This window comes from Polyodon spathula, chromosome 20 (genome assembly GCF_017654505.1).
Source record: "Polyodon spathula isolate WHYD16114869_AA chromosome 20, ASM1765450v1, whole genome shotgun sequence".
Lineage (NCBI taxonomy): Eukaryota > Metazoa > Chordata > Actinopteri > Acipenseriformes > Polyodontidae > Polyodon > Polyodon spathula.
The window spans coordinates 17,666,060-17,686,100 of record NC_054553.1 but is presented as its reverse complement, the minus strand read 5'-3'; the positions used below and the strand labels follow the sequence as shown (position 1 = coordinate 17,686,100).

General features: G+C 43.3%; 1 protein-coding gene across 3 annotated transcripts in view; it reads right to left on the bottom strand.

The window, feature by feature from the left end:
• LOC121295720 (ras-related protein Rab-37-like) overlaps positions 1-20,041 on the bottom strand; it is a 94,856-nt gene that overhangs the window by 27,218 nt on the left and 47,597 nt on the right. The window contains exons 1-2 of one of the 3 annotated variants that reach the window (XM_041220712.1): positions 11,051-11,647; positions 2,371-2,535 (exon numbers count right to left, since the gene is read on the bottom strand). The exons of 1 other annotated variant lie outside the window; for it this stretch is intronic. In XM_041220712.1, coding sequence (XP_041076646.1) covers positions 2,371-2,535; positions 11,051-11,155 — 270 coding nt within the window. In that variant the 5' untranslated portion in view covers positions 11,156-11,647. Of the gene's footprint in view, positions 1-2,370; positions 2,536-11,050; positions 11,648-20,041 lie in introns of those variants that run through there. One more of the 3 variants, XM_041220714.1, reaches the window with a different exon arrangement.

Below are 20,041 nucleotides of genomic sequence, written 5' to 3'. Positions count from 1 at the left end.
GAATTGGTATGATTAATCAGCCTGTCTGTAAAACAAAGCGTGATGCAGGATGAGTGCAGACTATTGCGGTGATATAGGATGAGTGCAGGCTATTGCAGTGATACAGGATGAGCGCAGGCTATTGAAGTGATATAGGATGAGTGCAGGCTATTTCAGTGATAGAAGAGTGCAGGCTATTGCAGTGATACAGGATGAATGCAGGCTATTGCATTGATACAGGATGAGTGCAGGCTATTGCAGCGATAGATGAGTACAGGCTATTGCAGTGATACAGGATGAGTATAGGCTAATGCAGTGATACAGGATGAGTGCAGGCTATTGCAATGATATAAAACTGTACAATGCACTTGTAAGACCTCATCTTGAATATTGTGTGCAGTTCTGGTCACCTCGCTATAAAAAAGATATTGCTGCTCTAGAAAGAGTGCAAAGAAGAGCGACCAGAATTATTCCAGGTTTAAAAGGCATGTCATATGCAGACAGGCTAAAAGAATTGAATCTGTTCAGTCTTGAACAAAGAAGACTACGTGGCGACCTAATTCAAGCATTCAAAATTCTAAAAGGTATTGACAGTGTGGACGCAAGGGACTTTTTCAGCCTGAAAAAAGAAACAAGGACCAGGGGTCACAAATGGAGTTTAGAAAAAGGGGCATTCAGAACAGAAAATAGGAGACACTTTTTTACACAGAGAATTGTGAGGGTCTGGAATCAACTCCCCAGTAATGTTGTTGAAGCTGACACCCTGGGATCCTTCAAGAAGCTGCTTGATGAGATTTTGGGATCAATAAGCTACTAACAACCAAACGAGCAAGATGGGCCGAATGGCCTCCTCTCGTTTGTAAACTTTCTTATGTTCTTATGTTCTTATGTTCTTAAGAGGAGTGCAGGCTATTGAAGTGATATAGGAGGAGTGCAGGCTATTGCAGTGATATAGGATGAGTACAGGCTATTGCAGCGATAGATGAGTACAGGCTACTGCAGTGATACAGGATGAGTATAGGCTAATGCAGTGATACAGGATGAGTGCAGGCTATTGCAGTGATACAGGAAGAGTGCAGGCTATTGAAGTGATAAAGGAGGAGTGGAGGCTATTGCAGTGATATAGGATGAGTACAGGCTATTACAGCGATAGATGAGTACAGGCTACTGCAGTGATACAGGATGAGTACAGGCTATTGCAGTGATACAGGATGAGTACAGGCTATTGCAGTGATACAGGATGAGTACAGGCTATTGCAGTGATAGATGAGAACAGGCTATTGCAGTGATACAGGATGAGTACAGGCTATTGCAGTGATAGATGAGAACAGGCTATTGCAGTGATAGATGAGTGCAGGCTATTGCAGTGATACAGGATGAGTACAGGCTATTGCAGTGATACAGGATAAGTACAGGCTATTGCAGTGAAAGATGAGTGCAGGCTATTGCAGTGATAGATTAGTACAGGCTATTGCAGTGATAGATGAGTGCAGGCTATTGCAGTGATAGATGAGTACAGGCTATTGCACTGATACAGGATGAGTACAGGAGTGCTGAGAAATAAGTGTTATTAAGGGTGCCAGGCAGAGTGATTTAGTGATCAGAAGTCATGCCAACCTGCACCTTCCCAGAGTCCACAATAACACTGCAACTCATTCCCACTGACTACAGAAATACTGTTACTCCTTCCAGTGATCACAATAATTGTAACTCCCATCAGCATGTCTCACAATCCACAGAACAGATTCCTCATACTGAGGATTTCCTCTTATGCATAGGGCCTGACTTGCATTTCATTGGTAATACAGTTCCCATGAAAACCACTTGATCATAGTGCATCACTGTCCTGAGTAAAAATGGCCCTTCGTAATCCAACCCTGAAGATGCCTGAAGATACGTGAAGACTCGTATTGATTGAAGAGTGGAGGCCAATTGGGTATGCCTTTTCATATTCTACACATTCCACCACATTTCTATGGTTCTGCAATTGTCTCTACAAGGACAGTGTTAGAAATTGTTTTTAAATGTCAAATCTTACTAGAAGTGAATACATTCAGCCATTGGGGATGAGTCAAGGTCCGGCTTTGAACACAAATGTACGTGTATGTACCGGTCCCACCCTCTAATAGACTCAGAACAAGGTTAGTTTGCAGGGTGTACACAATGTCCTTGCTGCTTTAATAAGCTACCTGTTGTTTGTGCAATCGGCAAGAACCTTTACCAGTAAGAGACTTGATTAAAAAAAAAACAGTGTTGGAATAAAAAATGTAACAATTTTCTATTTACACAGTTTGAATAGATTTATATTCCTGCTAGAAAGAATAGTGGTAATGAAATTTCAAGGAGAAAAGAAAGCAGGGAGGAATGAAATTAGAAGTTTAATACTCTCACCCTAAAGTCTATTCCCACAGTGGCTATGAAGCTGCCTGCCAAAAAGGCGCCGTCTTTAAACTGGACGAGTAAACAGGTCTTTCCAACAGCCGAGTCTCCCAACAACATCACCTGCAGCAGCACGGGGCAAGAGTACGTTAGTGGCCAGGCAGGATAGGGTCTGGCCTGGGGAAGCGAGGTTAGACAGGATCCGTTATTGAGCATGTTAGTGATCAGGCAGGAGAGGGACTGGCCCTGGGCAGCGAGACTGCACAGGGTCAACTTGGAGTTTCATTCTTCACAATGCAACTACATACTAGTTATTTCATAATTACATTACATCACATTTATTGCATTAAACTACTTAAGAATGTCAATAACCCTCTGTTTTGGTCGGGTCTATTTAAAAAAATCAACAAAAAAAAAAACACTGCTGTTTACCACTTCTTCAAGAGATCCAGAGCAAGAGTTGCCGGCAAAGAGTTTAACACTGTGTTTTGATATGAGATCTAGGGATGCCATCATCAACAGACATGGAGAACACTCCACACACTTTTCATTAAACAGTACAACTTCAAAGTGTTTTTTTGACATGCACATGTCTGACCGTCACTCGTACTGTTCTTGAGGGTGGCTATGAAGACAGAACTTTGACTGCTACTGTATTGCGTTCAAGATTTTATAATGGAACAATCCAAGTCTTAGGTAGTCCTAGTAAGTATTTTTATACACGTAAACCCAATGTCAGACCTTTCCAGACACTAAATGATTCAATATACATAGTTTCCTAGGTCTGACATCACTAATCCTGGACTGCCATACTAAGGTAGCATTAGTGCTAATAAGGGTCTGTGAAACCAACTTGTTGTCTCATTCTTTTTGTGTCTTGTTATTTTTCTAACTTTGTACCTTTGAAAATTGAATGACCCCCTGTGACGGAAATATAATGAGTTCTGGTTGGAAATCTCCCTCCCGACCAGTGAGGGTACAAAATAACGAAAGGAAAAGTCCTGAAACGGGCTGGCCTGACAGTTCATTTCCAGGGTTGGGAAGTCGGTCAGCCTGGATGAAGGCGAGACTCTGTTGCAGGAATGTATTGACCTGGAGGGTAAATGAGGTAGCAGCTGCAAGTAATAAAAGCAGATGCAATCGTTTGCCAAGGGGTCATGCATAATAGCATAAAGGGGCTGGAGAATCAGTCAATCAATCTTTTCCTTCGCTTGGGTTGTGTGCATAAACCTGGAAGGGCTGAGAGCCGCAGTATTAACTGCCTGAGAAACCGGACTGTGAGAAGACTATTCATGAGTGTTTGTTTGTTGTACGAGTTGTTAGTAATTGTCTTGTCTGTCTATCACCAGATGGCTAAACACGTTCTGGAGCTGTTGCTTTTGGGCCAGCACAAACCGGAACTGCACTTCATGAACTGTCAAAAAATAGCCTGTTATCACCAACCATGAGCACTAATACACGCACCCTGGACTGGTTACCGCGTTTTAGTTTTGTGGGGCGATTATATAACGATTACTGTTTGGGACTGTAACCCTGTTTGGTTGGCTCCGCGCATTACATATTGTTGTGTATTGCTGGAGCATTTTCTTTTTGGTCACAAGACCCGGATTATAAAACCCATTTCCTACCAGATTACAATTGTTTGTGATTTCTTCTGCACTGCATCACCTCTACACCTGTTCACAATCACCAGCCACTTTGACACACCCCCCTACATCAGCTCACTTCCTAGAATTTCTCTCTCTCTCTCTCTCTCTCTCTCTCTCTCTCTCTCTCTCTCTCTCTCTCTCTCTCTCTCTCTCTCTCTCTCTCTAACGAGGGGTGGGTGTAGTTGTAGTTTCCAAATTCTAGGGGTGTGTACCATTTTTACAACTAAGAGCAAGGACAGAGTAAACATACTACTCACTCTTCAATAAAGAAATAGGTCTTTTTTTTTTTCTGTGTATACATGAAATGCCTACGCCCTGACATTTCCAACATAAGTTTATAATAAGAAACCTTCTAAAACATTAAAAAAAATAAAAAAATAAAAATTATTGTGTGGGACACAATATTCCTTTTTTTAAAACCCATTTCTTTATGCAATATGGCATTGTGGTCTGCTTTGCAAATGGCAAGAACACCCGTAGCAGGGGTGCCCAGCTCTGGTCCTAGAGGGCCGTAGCCTAGCAGGTTTTATAGGTGGAGTCTACATCGATATTGTGGCATCTTCTCTAGTGCATGGAAAGATTAGTTTTATTTCCAGTGTACTTTGCTTTTGTTCAGTATATCTTACAAATCACGTCTGTCTTATCAAGCTCGTTTCCCCTTTCATTTAGAAAAAAAACGAAATGCTTCCACACTTTGGATTTAAGCTTAGTTGCCCATTTTGTACAGGTTTAGGGTTAGGGTTAGGTTTGGGTTTATTGTCTTTGGTCTGTTGTTCTTTTGCATCCGCCATTGCATTTGCTATGAGGAACGCACTGTAATGACATAAACAATATTTGACCCTCGAAGTAAAGTAAATAAATGATCACGATAATAACGCATTATCACAAGTAAACGATGTTGCAGTATCACTGTGTTTACTTAATGAGTTGCAGTGCATTTGTATCGGTATGAATGATTCCTTATTGATTGAACTGAACCTAGAGTCTGGACCGATATATCGTCCATACCGATGAATCATTACACCACTACCAAATCCCACCTTTAACATGTTGTAAGCTGACAGGTATCACTTCAAATGAAAAGGAACCTGTTAAAAATGTGTTAAAAAAATAAAAATTGTACCAATCAATGAACACGAGAAAGCGTCTTCTGACAATCTAAATTAGATAACTACGGATTCTGCGAAGGCTAATTTCTTTGCTGATCTTTTTTTCAGCAACAGTATAGGCTGAGACATGGATCAAGCTGTAAAAAGATTAAATTGTATTCCTTTTCTGATAAAATGAAATATTGTCACTTATTTACTTATGAAAGGGATACTATTTGATCTTTCTATATATAAGCATAAGCATTAGCCTATGTAAAATGCACAGAGATGCTTTCTCACTATCACTGATTGGTACTAAAAAACTGCATAGACAAGGCAGGAAATGTCATCATACAATCAACACATTTTAAAAGGATCTCTTCTGTTTTACATAATACCTGTCGGCTTAAAACATTTTAAAAAGGAAATTTGGAAATAAAACTACTTGGAGAAGCTTAAAGGGATCGACCCCCCCCCAGCCCCCAGTAATGCAGAGCCCTGATGTTTGCCTCTTTTGCTTAAAGAAAAACATATATTTTTATCACTGTGTTGTTTTTCTTCTATTAAACTAACAGATGTGTCAAAAACATATAAAATACCCTATATAGGTATCACATGTATGTAACAGATAACAGTACTCTTTGTCTCTATTTTATTTTCTTAAACTTTGCAGGAGAAAATATACTACTTCTAATATACATTTAACACAGAAATACAACTAAATGGTTGCCAAATTAAAGAGAGATCTATCCTGCCTCTAAGGCAGCTTATTTAGATATTTTTAATGAAGGTAAACTCTTTTTTTGTAATTGCTTTAAACTATTTGTATCATATTCAGTACTCAACTATCAATGTAAACATATTTTTTTAAATAAATTAAATGGGCACCTGGATACCTTAAATAACTGCATTTCACGATTACTAAAAACAACATAAAATGTACACTTAAGAAATAAAAAATGTTCTGAAACTTTTAAAATATTTTTATAACATGAATTTCACATGTGAAAATAAGTAGTTCAGAAATTATTTTGCATTATTCACTAATATACATTTCTTAGAGGGTACCTGTGGTGAACTGAAAGTGAATATAGACTTTAATAGTTCAATTAAAAATAAGTTTCCAAATGCTTGTGTCATATTTTACAGCCCCTCTGTGATAAAGAGAGAAAGGGTCGATGTGGTAAATCTCCCTCCTGATCAGAAAGGGCGTTACGCTGCCTCCTAGATGGACCGCCTTGATGATAGGTGGAAACCGGAAGGTGACCATATTAGGGAGAGAGAGTAGTTGCACGTACACGGAACGACACCATTGCGATCAGCTGCGGGACGGCCCTCTATTGGAGAAAGCATGGTGACGAGTTGATTGCAGGGAGGTCATGGGTACAAAGGGGAAGTAGCTATGTCAGTGCGCCGCTTTGCGCTGAAAAAACGTAACCTGGCAGCCAGAGCCTGTAGTTTGTTGTTTTCTTCTTACGTGTGTTTTCTGTGTTGCAGCGGAGAATTGCGCACCCTGGAGCTGTCGCTACTAAGCCAGCAATCACCCCAGAGCACTTCACTGCACAAACACCAAGTCTTGCACCATGGTCCCCGGAACGGAGCACGCAGGACGCGGGACAGACCATCGGATTATTGTTTAATAATTATTATTTTGGGGTCTGTAGCCCGCCGTGTACCCACCAATACCATTGCTAGTAAAGGGGTGGATTATTTTTCTTATTTTAAAATACAAAATTAAAATACATGGACTGTTTCTGGGAGAAATACTGCGTGGACATTACTTTTATTCACTGCACCACTTACACCTGACGACATTTAGCGTCAGAGTGGGATCAGAGATGAACCCAACCACATTGGCACCGCTGTTGGAGGCGCAGGAGCGGAGGCACCAGGAGTCACTGACGGCCATTATGGAGAGGATGACCCAGAGGCTTACTTGGTTGCCTCTAAAAGACAGGCAACCATAGCACGGTAGCCTCAGGAGTGGTGGGCTACCCAGTTGGGCCCCAATTTGATCGGAGAGGCCCAGACAACCTACCAGGTGCTCACACATGAGCAAGCCCTGGTGTACGACCAGGTGAAGCAGGCCATTCTCCAGCGGCCTGGCATCACAGAGAAGACGCGGAATACCAGCGACCCCGCGTGGTGGCCCAGCAATTAGTAGATCATGTGACCAGGTGGCTCTGCCCTGGCACCAATGATGGAGAGAAGATCACCGAGCTGATTGCCATGAGCAGTTCGTAAAGGTGCTGGAGCCAGACACCCGGAACTGGGTCACCAGGCACCAACCAGTTCGGTTGGCTGAGAGATATGAGGAAGCATTGGCAGCCGCTCCCGTGGTCGTCGGCCCCGCTCCTCCCTCCAACTGACCCCTAACAACTAGCCCAAAAATGGGAAGGAACGTCAATGAGACATGGATGGGATTTGTTGGGGGAAACTTCAGTCTGTTAAACGCAAGGGAAAGGGGATTGTGACTCAGTGTGACCTACGGGGGCGGGTTACTGAGGCTCCCAGTGCTGAAGCTACTGTTGCTCCGCTCAATATCCCGAAATTCTGGGACTGAGATGTGGACCTAGCGTTGGAACAAAAAAACGAACCTTCGATGGCACGCATCTGGGGGCAGGTTCGGTCTATCGAGGGGAAGGATGTAGAGGATAACCGTCCGCTCACATATCCTCACCACATTATTGTCGGGCATTTGCTGTATAGGGTATCCAAAGCCATGTGCACAAGCCAGATTGTAACGCAATTACTCGTTCCTCAGTCTTTTCGACGGGAGATCATGTGGTTGACTCACGATGTCCCGTGTTCGGGCCACTTAGGTAGCGATAAGACTCGGGAACAAATATGGGCTTGGTTTTATTGGATGGGAGTTTTTAGTGAGGTGACGCGATATGTGGCGGACTGTCTGGAATGCCAGCTAGTTGGTCCGCTGGTCCCACTGCCCCGTCTCAGTTCCTTTTGAACGCACTGCTATGGACACAGTGGGTCCATTGAGCCAGTCTGACTCTGGATATATGCACATTTTGGTAGTGGTGGACTATGCGACTAGATATCCAGAGGCAGTACCATTGAGATCCACTAGTGCCACAGCAATTGCTCGAGAGTTAGTACAGATTATAATGAGAGTAGGGATTCCAAAAGAAATCTTCACTGATCATGGAATGAACTTCATGTCACAATGTTTGAAAAAATTGTATAAATTGTTACCAATTAAGTCCATTCGAACCTCTGTTTATCACCCGCAGATGGACGGTTTGGTGGAATGCTTTAACCAGACTTTAAAACAGATGCTGAAGCGGTTTGTCAACCAAGAGCAGGAACATTAGGTTAAGCTCCTCCCCTACCTGATGTTTGCTGTGAGAGAGGTGCCTCAGTGCTAGACCGGGTTCTCTCCCTTTGAGCTGCTGTACGGGAGGCAACCACAAGGTATCCTTGATCTTGTGAAAGAAGGGAGAGAGGAGCAAACAAAAACTTCCAAAAACATAGTCAAGTACGTAATCATGTTAAGAGATCGCCTAGCATTGGTTGGTCATTTGGCACAAGAAAATCTAAAACAACAAACAAGCAGGAATTCAGACTTTTTCGACCAGGTTATAAGGTACTGTTGCTGCTCCCTTCATCAGAATCCAAGTATGTGAAGTGGCAGGGGCCATATGAGGTGACACAGAGAACTGGTAATGTGAATTATGAAATTAGACAACTGATCGCCGAAATAAGACCAAAAATTATCACATTAACTTGCTAAAACCCTGGAGTGAAAGGAAAGCTATTAATAGCTTGTGACAGTTTAGAAGAGGATTTTGGTCCCACTGTCAATTCACTGGCTACCAACTAACATTCCGATGGGGGCACAGTTACTTCCGGATCAGAAATGTGAGCTCCATCAGTTGGTGGAGCGGTTTAGTGATGTTTTTTCGGACTTGCCCGGCAGAACTAATGTTATTTCTCATGCTATTATTACTCCGCCAGGTGTCAGGGTCCGAGAGAGACCGTACCAGATCCCGGAGAGTCGCAGGGGTCCCGTTCGCAGGGTGGTGGAGGATATGCTCGGGCTTGGAGTCATTGAGCCTTCTCGGAGCGAGTGCAGTCCTATTGTGATGGTGGGCAAGAAGGATGGCTCCACTCGGTTCTGTGTGGATTTCCGAAAGGTTAATGCCATCTCCAAGTTCGATGCATATCCAATGCCCTGGGTGGATGAGCTCCTCGACCGGCTGGGTAAGGCGCGGTTAATCTCAACTTTGGATCTGACGAAAGGATACTGGCAGATTTCACTCACTCGAGCTCACTCCAGCTTGAGATGTCTGGGATGTCTGGTCACCTTATGTTTGGGGTGTATTTATGTACTTGGAAGACAGCACTACAGTGTGGTGTCTCAGTGCTTTATTACAGTGTAGTTCTACTGTTTAGTGTAGTCAGTGCTTTCAGAGAAAAATGCTAACTTACAATGCAAATGTACCAGGGCACACTTGTACAATAAGGGGTTTGCTGCTCTTGTGGTTTTCTGTAGATGCTAAGTGTCAATGTGAAACTCTTTAGGGACAAAGCTGCTCAACGTTCACCCTACAGCAAGCGTGCTAAACACACAGGAAATGGAAGCTAACAGGGGCCTGAGAGAGTGCCCCATAATCTGGTTCTCCAGGCTGAGCTCTGTTGCTTTTTCAGAGCCCTCAGTCTGGCACAGAGTTTACAAGCATAGTCCTGCTCTGTACTCCTCTTTATTGAGCAGGATCCAGAGTCAATACTGACTCACTGTAGATCCGTGTGTGCACACATTGTGACCATCACACAATGAAAACTCAAAACCTGAACCACCGTCTCCACCTCCTGTCAATATTTACAAAGCATTTTACACCTATTCACTTTGCCATCCCTCTCACTTGCACAACAATTCAAATTCACAATGTGTGTGTGTGTGTGTGTGAGTGTTTTTGTGGGTGTGTAGCTGTTTGTGTGCAAGTGGGTTTGTGGGTGTCAGTGGTGTCATTGTCAGTGTGTTATTGTGACTGTCAGTGTGTGTGTCAGTGTGTGTGAGTGTCAGTGTATGCGAGTGTCAGTGTGTGTGTGTCAGTAGTGTAAGTGTGTCAGTGTGTGTGAGTGTCAGTCAGTGTGTCAATGTGTGTGTGTCAGTGTGTGCAAGTATCAGAGTGTGTGTGTCTGTATAGCATATTCAGTGTCACTGTGTTCTGTACAGTATATACAGTGTCAGTTTGTGTCTGTACAGTATATTCAGTGTCAGTGTGTTCTGTACAGTATATTCAATGTCAGTGTGTGTCATGCCCTTACTGATGTTATAGTAATCGTGGTCATGGTGGCCGACTATGTTTGATCTTCGAATGGCTTGGCTAAAATATGCAATATCTTGGGAAGCACTTGCTGGAGTACACATGATGAAACTCAAATCAGACATTTGTACTGTTCTGAAGAAGCTGCACTGCACAGGCTGCCACACTTAAGGGACAATGTTGTAAACTGTTACCATGACACGTTACCAATCACATGACATGCAGCACTGATATGAAGTTAAGCATCAGTCTAATTGTAGAGATGTTTTTAAGCTTTCACTCTCTATCACTACTTTAAGTATGTGTATAAAATCGCTTATTACCTGTGCTGACATAATGGCCACAATCCAAGCAAGCTATACGTGTGCTGTGTTTGTTAGTATTGCTGTTCTAGTACTATAGGCTGTGTCGGCTGCTACGACACTGGTAAGAACAATCGCTGTCTTGTGCATATCAAACAAGGCGGCAGCAGAGACGACGAAGGGGCTATTATTACAACAGGTAGCGCTAGACTGCAGCGGGATTCACATGCCCTGTGATGTGTGTTATGAACACCGTTTTAAAAAAGAATGGGCAGACACTTGCTGGATCTCTTTTAGGAAGTTCAGCAGCTGCAGCAGAACATCATAATCACAATAACAATAACAATAATAATAATAATAATACAGACCTTAAAAGTGAGATCAAAATATTCGTTAGTCGAGCCGCATCTGTTAAAATATTTTTTCCCGTTTTTAGTTTCCTTTAGAGGAGGGAACTCTTTTCTAATGGACATGTTCACCAGAAAATAACAACTATGAATAAGTAATACTCGTTCTTCCAAAAACTCTGAATGATGTTGGGGTCCTCTCAGTGATTAATTACTGCTGCAATCTCTTCATGTGCTTGCTTTGGTAATTATTGTGATCATCCAGATCAAGTCCGACGCATTAAATATCGATGAATATTTCCATGAAGCAACGTAGCTCACTCTAATATGAACACTTTGATGAAGAGTAGTAAAGCGTTGCAGTTTAAAAGGAAACAACATCAACACTGTCTGATAGGCGGAAACTCGGATGTTATGTGTTGTTTTGTTGTTGTTGTTTGTTTATTTCAATTGCAGGCGCTGGCAAGATCTTTGCTTTCTTCTTACGATGGATTTGTCCTACAAATTGTAGCTGTAAATATTTCTTTGTTAACCAAGCGCTACCTTCACCGTTGTTAACATGTTTTAACCACTAACTTCGAAACAGCTTCTCCTGCACTGAGCAGATCAGCTCGAGCTACAGGTGAATGTTGTAGTAGTGGGAGGAGCTTCGCAAATGTTGACGTTTGTAGAAAGGGGTTGGCATAAGCACTGTCTTTCTCTTTAAAGGCACAGTGCTGTCAAGAGCAACAGAAAAACACTTGATTATTTATTTCCTAAATTTTACGGAACTGCAGATCATTACAAAATATAGTGCAACATAAAAGCGGTAATGTCGAATAGTAGCCGCCCTATACTGTAACAAAGCACTCAAGAGGTACGTGAAGCAGGTTTGCAGTTAAAAACAGCAACTTTTTTTATTAACAGGTACAGTGCATTCAGCAACACACAGCCTGGCCTCCTTTATACCAACCACCCTTACAGCACTTCAACAATGTGATTACCTTCATACTAAGCAGTGCTCGCTATCTGTCCCAGTCCCATGGATCCCTTTGATTCCTTCAATCCCCAGGATCCCTCCAATCCTCTTCAATACCTTCAATTCTCTGGATCCCTTCAATCCTCTTTAATCAGTTTGATCCCCTTTAATCCCTTCAATCTCTTCAATCACCAGGATCTCTTCAATCCTCTTCAATCCCTTTGATCCCCTGGATCCCTTTGATCAATTCAATCCCTTCAATCTCTTCAATCCCAAGGACCCCTTCAATCCATTTGATCCCCTTGATCTCTTTGATCAATTCAATCCCTTCAGTCCCTTCAATTCCCAGGATTCCTTCAATCCCCTTCAATCCCCAGGATCCCATCAAACCCCTTCAGTCACTTCAATCACCAGGATCCCTTCCGGATCCTCTTCAATCCCCAGGATCCCTTCAAACCCCTTCAGTCACTTCAATCACCAGGATCCCTTCAATCCCCCCTTCAACCCCCTTCAATCCCTTCGATCCCCTGGACCCCTTCAGTCCTCTTCAATCCCCTTCAATCCCCAGGATCCCTTCAATCCCCTTCAATCCCTTTGATCTCATGGATCCCTTCGATTCTCTTCAATCCCCAGGATCCCTTCAATCCTCTTCAATCCCCAGGATCCCATCAAACCCCTTCAGTCACTTCAATCACCAGGATCCCTTCCATCCTCTTCAATCCCCAGGATTCCTTTCAATCCCCCTTCAATCCCTTCGATCCCCTGGATCTCTTCAGTCCCTTCCACAGCCTGCCTGAACCCAATATTGTCTAATGGCTCAACTTTGTTCAGTGACGTGTGGGCAGAATAAATCTTGTACAACAAAGTAAAAAGAATTACAACTGTGTTACAGTATGCTGAAGTGTACTGTATCGCCAACCATACCTATAACAGCCACAGTGTGCCAATATAATAATACTGCTGTTGATTTTAAACAACAACACACTTTGCAGTGTATCATTACTGCCTGGTAGGTGTCAGTGCTGCACTCTTTCTAGTGGAGCTGTTTTACAATGTATCATTACTTCCTGGTAGATGTCAGTCCAGGAGCTGTAATTTTCATGTTCATTAATGGCTTCAATGACACGTTAAACATTAAAACCAACAACAGCAGGGATTCACTTTTTGCTGCTGCCATTTGAGATTTTAATTCTCCCCAGATTGTGGTTTCCCCAGCTTGATGCATGTGATATGTACTATCATTAACATGTGAATAGGAGTCAGTGATATGTACTATCAGTAACATATGGCTGGAAGTCAGTGATGTGAACTATAAATAACATGTAACTGGGAGTCAGTGATATGTACTATCAATAACATATGGCTGGGAGTCAGTGATGTGTACTATCAGTAACATGTGGCTGGGAGTCAGTGATGTGTACTATCAGTAGTGACTGGGAGTCAGTGATGTGTACTATCAGTAGTGACTGGGAGTCAGTGATGTGTACTATCAGTAGTGACTGGGAGTCAGTGATGTGTACTATCAGTAGTGACTGGGAGCCGGTGATGTGTACTATCAGTAGTGACTGGGAGTCAGTGATGTGTACTATTAGTAATGACTGGGAATCAGTGATATGTACTAGCGATAATGCCTGACTGAGAGTCAGTGAACCAGTATCGAGAGGAGGAACCTTACTTCCTTGCACCCTCAATCAGCGTCCCTCAATGTGTGTTACACTGACAAAAAAATTTCAGAGCTTAAGATCAGACTTTCAGAATGATGAGGATGATGATGATGAATGACTCAAAAAATGTCCAAAATATGTGTCCCCAGAATTCTCAGCTGGCTGGCGTCATCTTTCAAAGTACTAAAAAAAACTAATCGTGTAGCACTGACAGTATAACACATCACGTTTGCAAATAGTTTATAGTTTCAAATACCACACGTCAGACTTTTTTTTTTTAATATTATATATAAAAAAAAAAAATTTGCAGGCAAATGTTCAATTTTAAAATAGAAATAAATCATTTAATATAAATGATATAGAAGTCACCTAGTATATTTCCTTATTGACAAAATAGGTTAATTCTCATTAAACTTGGATGTCCTGTAATATACATATGTATGAATGAAACTCCCTGAGGTCTGCAAAAACCCAAGGGGAAAGTAAAAGGACATGCCTACCTTACTTTGGCGACTTATTTCTACATTTCACCTAAGAGTGTTGGGAACTACAATTTAAAAGTGAAATGGTGCTTTTGGCTGATTTACTTTTTTTGCGCCAATACCCTGAAAACACATAAACTATCCTTGCTGTACAGAGGGTCTCTGGCAGTTCTCACTGATAACTTGGCATGAGGAACTAGCATTCCTCTCAATAGATAAAGCTAACTATTGTCCACAGAAAGAAAAACAGTTTATCTTAATAATAGCTATTTATTTATTCAGAATTGTATTATTTATTTATTTATTTTTTTGTCAAGCAGCATCCTAGACAGGGCTCCAAAAGAAAATTGGTGGCAATCCAATTGATGGGTGTCACTTTGGCAGCAAGTTGTTTTCTGTCACATTCTACTGCTTAAACTACAAATTCTTAAGACACTCAAATGATACTATAACATTAACTTATGCTAGTACCACTTGTTGCCTCATTCTGTTAAATATGTACACTATGCAGTTGATGACTTCAAATAACTCAGATATTTTGCTTGTGTTATGTAAGCAATTGGACAGCACCTGTAATTGTGTACAGTTGTAATATGGGCATGCTGCAGTTCGAGAGCATGTAACACAGACAGCGCTTAGGTTTTTTTTTTTTTTTTTTACTGTTCATGTAACTATTTATTGTTTCTGTAAAAAACAAGTTTTAGTTTCAGTGAGTTTGTTCTGTTATTTACGATATTAAATACACCACAGTAAACACAGTATCATAGATTTGAAATATTTCCAAACCTTTCTATTTCATTACCACAAACAGAAAGTTAAGTTTAGTGAATGGGCGTTATTCTACTGCAATCAAGTAAGCAGCAGTACATTTCATTTTTAATTCCCTTAATGTTTATTTTTTTCTCAGGAGTACAGTTCCTAACTACAGTCCTATCTATTTATATGCGTTCTGCTGTCAACGTTCTTAAAATGGTTAATTTACTTTAGTACAAAACCCATGCTACATTTATTGTAAGGCGTGCACACTAAGGAGGCAGCAGCGTGGTCCAGTGGTTAAAGTCCAGGACTTGTAATGAGCAAGTCACCAGTTCAAATCCCACCCCTGCTAGTGACTAACACAGTGTGTGATCCTGAACAAGTCACTTAACCTATTTGTGCTCCAGCCTGCAGATGAGATGTTAAATCAATGTCCTATTGTAACACACAGTTCACAGCCTACCTCTGTAACACACTTTGTGATGGTAGTCCTCTATGAAAGGCACCATATACAAATAAAAATATTATTATTGTTGTTTTTTCTATGGTAACATTTAAATTACTATGCCTGCTTCTTTGGCTGAAGTCAAGAGATATTATTAGACCGTCATGTAGCTATGTAAGTTACTGTGCAAGGAAATCATCCTCAAACTCCTGAAGGTAATGTAAGGGTTGCGAAAGTATTGACCCCCCTTGGCATTTTTCCTATTTTGTTGCCTTACAACCTGGAATTAAATTTTGGGGGTTTGTATCATTTGATTTATACAACATTCCTACCACTTTGAAGATGCAAAATATTTTTTATTTTGAAACAAACAAGAACTAAGACAAAAAACAGAAAACTCGAGCGTGCATAAGTATTCACCCCCCCAGTCAATACTTTGTAGAGCCACCTTTTGCATCAATTACAGCTGCAAGTCTCTTGGGGTATGTATCTATAAGCTTGGCACATCTAGATTTTTGTCCATTCTTCAAGGCAAAACTGCTCCAGCTCCTTCAAGTTGGATGGGTTCCGCTGGTGTACAGCAATCTTTAAGTCATACCACAGATTCTCAATTGGATTGAGGTCTGGCCTTTGACTAGGCCATTCCAAGACATTTAAATGTTTCCCCTTACACCACTCGAGTGTTGCTTTAGCAGTATGCTTAGGGTCATTGTCCTGCTGGAAGGTGAACCTCCGTCCCAGTCTCAAATATCTGGAAGACTGAAACAGGTTTCCCTCAAGAATTTCCCTGTATTTAGCGCCATCCATCATTCCTTCAATTCTGACCAGTTTCCCAGTCCCTGCCGATGAAAAATGGGGTGATAAAAGGTGTTGGGTTTGTGCCAGACATAACGTTTTCCTTGATGGCCAAAAAGCTCAATTTTAGTCTCATCTGACCAGAGTACCTTCTTCCATATGTTTGGGGAGTCTCCCACATGCCTTTTGGCGAACACCAAACATGTTTGCTTATTTTTTTCTTTAAGCAATGGCTTTTTTCTGGCCACTCTTCCGTAAAGCCCAGCTCTGTGGAGTGTACGGCTTAAAGTGGTCCTATGGACAGATACTCCAATCTCCGCTGGGGAGCTTTGCAGCTCCTTCAGGGTTATCTTTGGTCTCTTTGTTGCCTCTCTGATTAATGCCTTCCTTGCCTGGTCCGTTTTGAGTTTTGGTGGGCGGCCCTCTCTTGCCAGGTTTCTTGTGGTGCCATATTCTTTCCATTTTTTAATAATGGTTTTAATGGTGCTCCGTGGGATGTTCAAAGTTTCGGATATTTTTTTATAACCCAACCCTGATCTGAACTTCTCCACAACTTTGTCACTGACCTGTGTGGAGAGCTCCTTGGTCTTCATGGTGCCGCTTGCTTGTTGGTGCCCCTTGCTTAGTGGTGTTGCAGACTCTGGGGCCTTTCAGAACAGGTGTATATATACTGAGATCATGTGACACTTAGATTGCACACAGGTGGACTTTATTTAACTAATTATGTGACTTCTGAAGGTAATTGGTTGCACCAGATCTTATTTAGATCTTATATTGGTGAATATATATGCACGCACCACTTTTCTGTTATTTATTTTTTAGAATTTTTTTAAACAAGTTATTTTTTTCATTTCATTTCACCAATTTGGACTATTTTGTGTATGTCCATTACATGAAATCCAAATAAAAATCAATTTTAATTCCAGATTGTAAGGCAACAAAATAGGAAAAATGCTAAGGGGGGTCAATACTTTCGCAAGCCACTGTATATCTGGAACAGATGCAGCTCCTAAAGAAGATCAAATGGTAAATCTGTTTATGTAAACTCAAAACTTTAGGCACACTACGATTTGAGTGGTGAAAGAAACACTGATTTATTGAAGTTCACAAAGAAAACCATGTTTAGCTTGAAACAGTAACCTTTTTACCTTTTTTAAATTTAATTGTTGACCTTTTGCTGCATTTCAGCCCTTCATTATCATTATTTTCTTTATTTTAAGTTTTTAGGGTATTTTGTTAATGGCACATGTGCAACTCACAACCTTAAGTATATTTTTATTTTTGTTTTCTACATTTCTTGAATGCAGCATTTCATTTTATGATCATTTTTCACATACCAGTACCAGTGTGGGCAAACACACAAAACCCCAAATAGGTTTGTATAAATAGTTTGTACTTAACTTAAACATATCTGAAATTAAATTGAAAAAGTAAAAGTTTTAAAATGTTGGAACATACACTTTTATGAGAAACTATAGTTTACAAAATGTATTTGCGTTTCATTTAGTTAGTTAGTTAAAAGACAATTTGGGTTTAATCAGTAACTAGATAATCAGCAAATAATTTCAAAAAATGAAACAGGTGGCTTAGAATGGTTTCTAACTTAACCTTTCAGTTTAAACCAACACTGACTTTAGTTTTTTGAATTAAACAAAATAAAAGACTTGTCACTAAAATATTACAAATTTCCATTGAAAAAAATAATTCCAAGCTACTGTGATTTTAAATTACCGTATTCCATACATGCCAACAGTCCCTATATGGATAGGACAGTCCCGATTTCCATCCCGATGCATAGGAAGAAAGTCCCGGCATTTATCGTTGGAAATTCTTTACAGCTCTAGGGCGTTGGCTTGTTTAACAGTGAATGGAGTAAAAAATATTCATTTATTTTGCCCAGTAGAGTTAAGCCATTTTCACACTACATCATCCAATCCCAGGTTGAGTCGCCAATCCCGGGTCGGGGTGGCCCCTGGGTGACTCACCCGAGTTCAGCCCTGTGTGCATTCACATTTGCTTTGCTCTACAATCTACATGGTGAGATTCATCCCGGGGTTGCACAAGATCATTTCACACTACATATTTTCATTCCAGGGTGCACTGATGCGTGACCCTTGCCCCTCAACATTTGTTTTGTGGCTACTGCCATGAGCGAATGTAACCCTGTTGGACTCACATTTCATTTTTTAACCCTAGTCTCTGGCAGGGGTGTGTTTGCCCTGGGTTGAAACCGCCAATGTGAATGCCCTGGCAAGTGTGAAAAGCCCTTTAGTGAAAGGCACACGTTCTGCTCCCATAATGGCCTTGAATAGATGTACATGCTGAGGGGCATTGGGGCAGTTGATAAGGGCACTGTGACTGGGTAATGTTGGCAATGAGATAGAGAAGAGAAATCTGCAGTTTAAGCGTTCATGCGCATTTTTATTACCACAATACAAAAACAACAAACACCCACAGCACCGCACCGTACCTTCACCATCACCAAATCTAACACCCGTGATCACCCTTTTTATACACTTGTGTATTTTTTATACACAATCCCAGGTGTTTTTGCAGGGAGGAAATCCATTATCCCCCCCCCACACACACACACACACACACACACACTACACCAGCAGGGGTTCTCTCAATGTGCACAGTACACCTGGCCGCAATCGGCCAACTCCCCCCTTAAAACACCAACCCCCTACATCTTTCCCCACATGGATTCTTGTGGGTGGGTTGGTCACTCAGGCAGTGGCAGTGGCGCAGGGCACTCATGCAGTGGCGGTGGCGTGGGGCACTCAGGCAGTGGTGGTGGCGCGGGGCACTCAGGCAGTGGTGGTGGCGCGGGGCACTCAGGCAGTGGCGGTGGCGCGGGGTACTCAGGCAGTGGCGGTGGCGCGGGGCACGCAGGCAGTGGCGGTGGCGCGGGGTACTCAGGCAGTGGCGGTTGCGCGGGGTACTCAGGGAGTGGCGGTGGCGCGGGGCACTCAAGCAGTGGCGGTGGCGCGGGGCACTCAGGCAGTGGCGGTGGCGCGGGGCACTCAGGCAGTGGCGGTGGCGCGGGGCACTCAGGCAGTGGTGGTGGCGCGGGGCACTCAGGCGCGGGGCACTCAGGCAGTAGTGGTGGCGCGGGGTACTCAGGCAGTGGTGGTGGCGCGGGGCACTCAGGCAGTGGTGGTGGCGCGGGGCACTCAGGCAGTGGTGGTGGCGCGGGGCACTCAGGCAGTGGCGGTGGCGCGGGGTACTCAGGGAGTGGTGGTGGCGCGGGGCACTCAGGCAGTGGTGGTGGCGCGGGGCACTCAGGCAGTGGCGGTGGCGCGGGGTACTCAGGCAGTGGCGGTGGCGCGGGGCACGCAGGCAGTGGCGGTGGCGCGGGGTACTCAGGCAGTGGCGGTTGCGCGGGGTACTCAGGGAGTGGCGGTGGCGCGGGGCACTCAGGCAGTGGCGGTGGCGCGGGGCACTCAGGCAGTGGCGGTGGCGCGGGGCACTCAGGCAGTGGCGGTGGCGCGGGGCACTCAGGCAGTGGCGGTGGCGCGGGGCACTCAGGCAGTGGCGGTGGCGCGGGGCACTCAGGCAGTGGCGGTGGCGCGGGGCACTCAGGCAGTGGTGGTGGCGCGGGGCACTCAGGCGCGGGGCACTCAGGCAGTAGTGGTGGCGCGGGGTACTCAGGCAGTGGTGGTGGCGTGGGGCACTCAGGCAGTGGTGGTGGCGCGGGGCACTCAGGCAGTGGCGGTGGCGCGGGGCACTCAGGCAGTGGCGGTGGCGCGGGGTACTCAGGGAGTGGTGGTGGCGCGGGGCACTCAGGCAGTGGTGGTGGCGCGGGGCACTCAGGCAGTGGTGGTGGCGCGGGGCACTCAGGCAGTGGTGGTTGCGTGGGGTACTCAGGCAATGGGGTGGCGCGGGGTACTCAGGCAGTGGGGTGGCGCG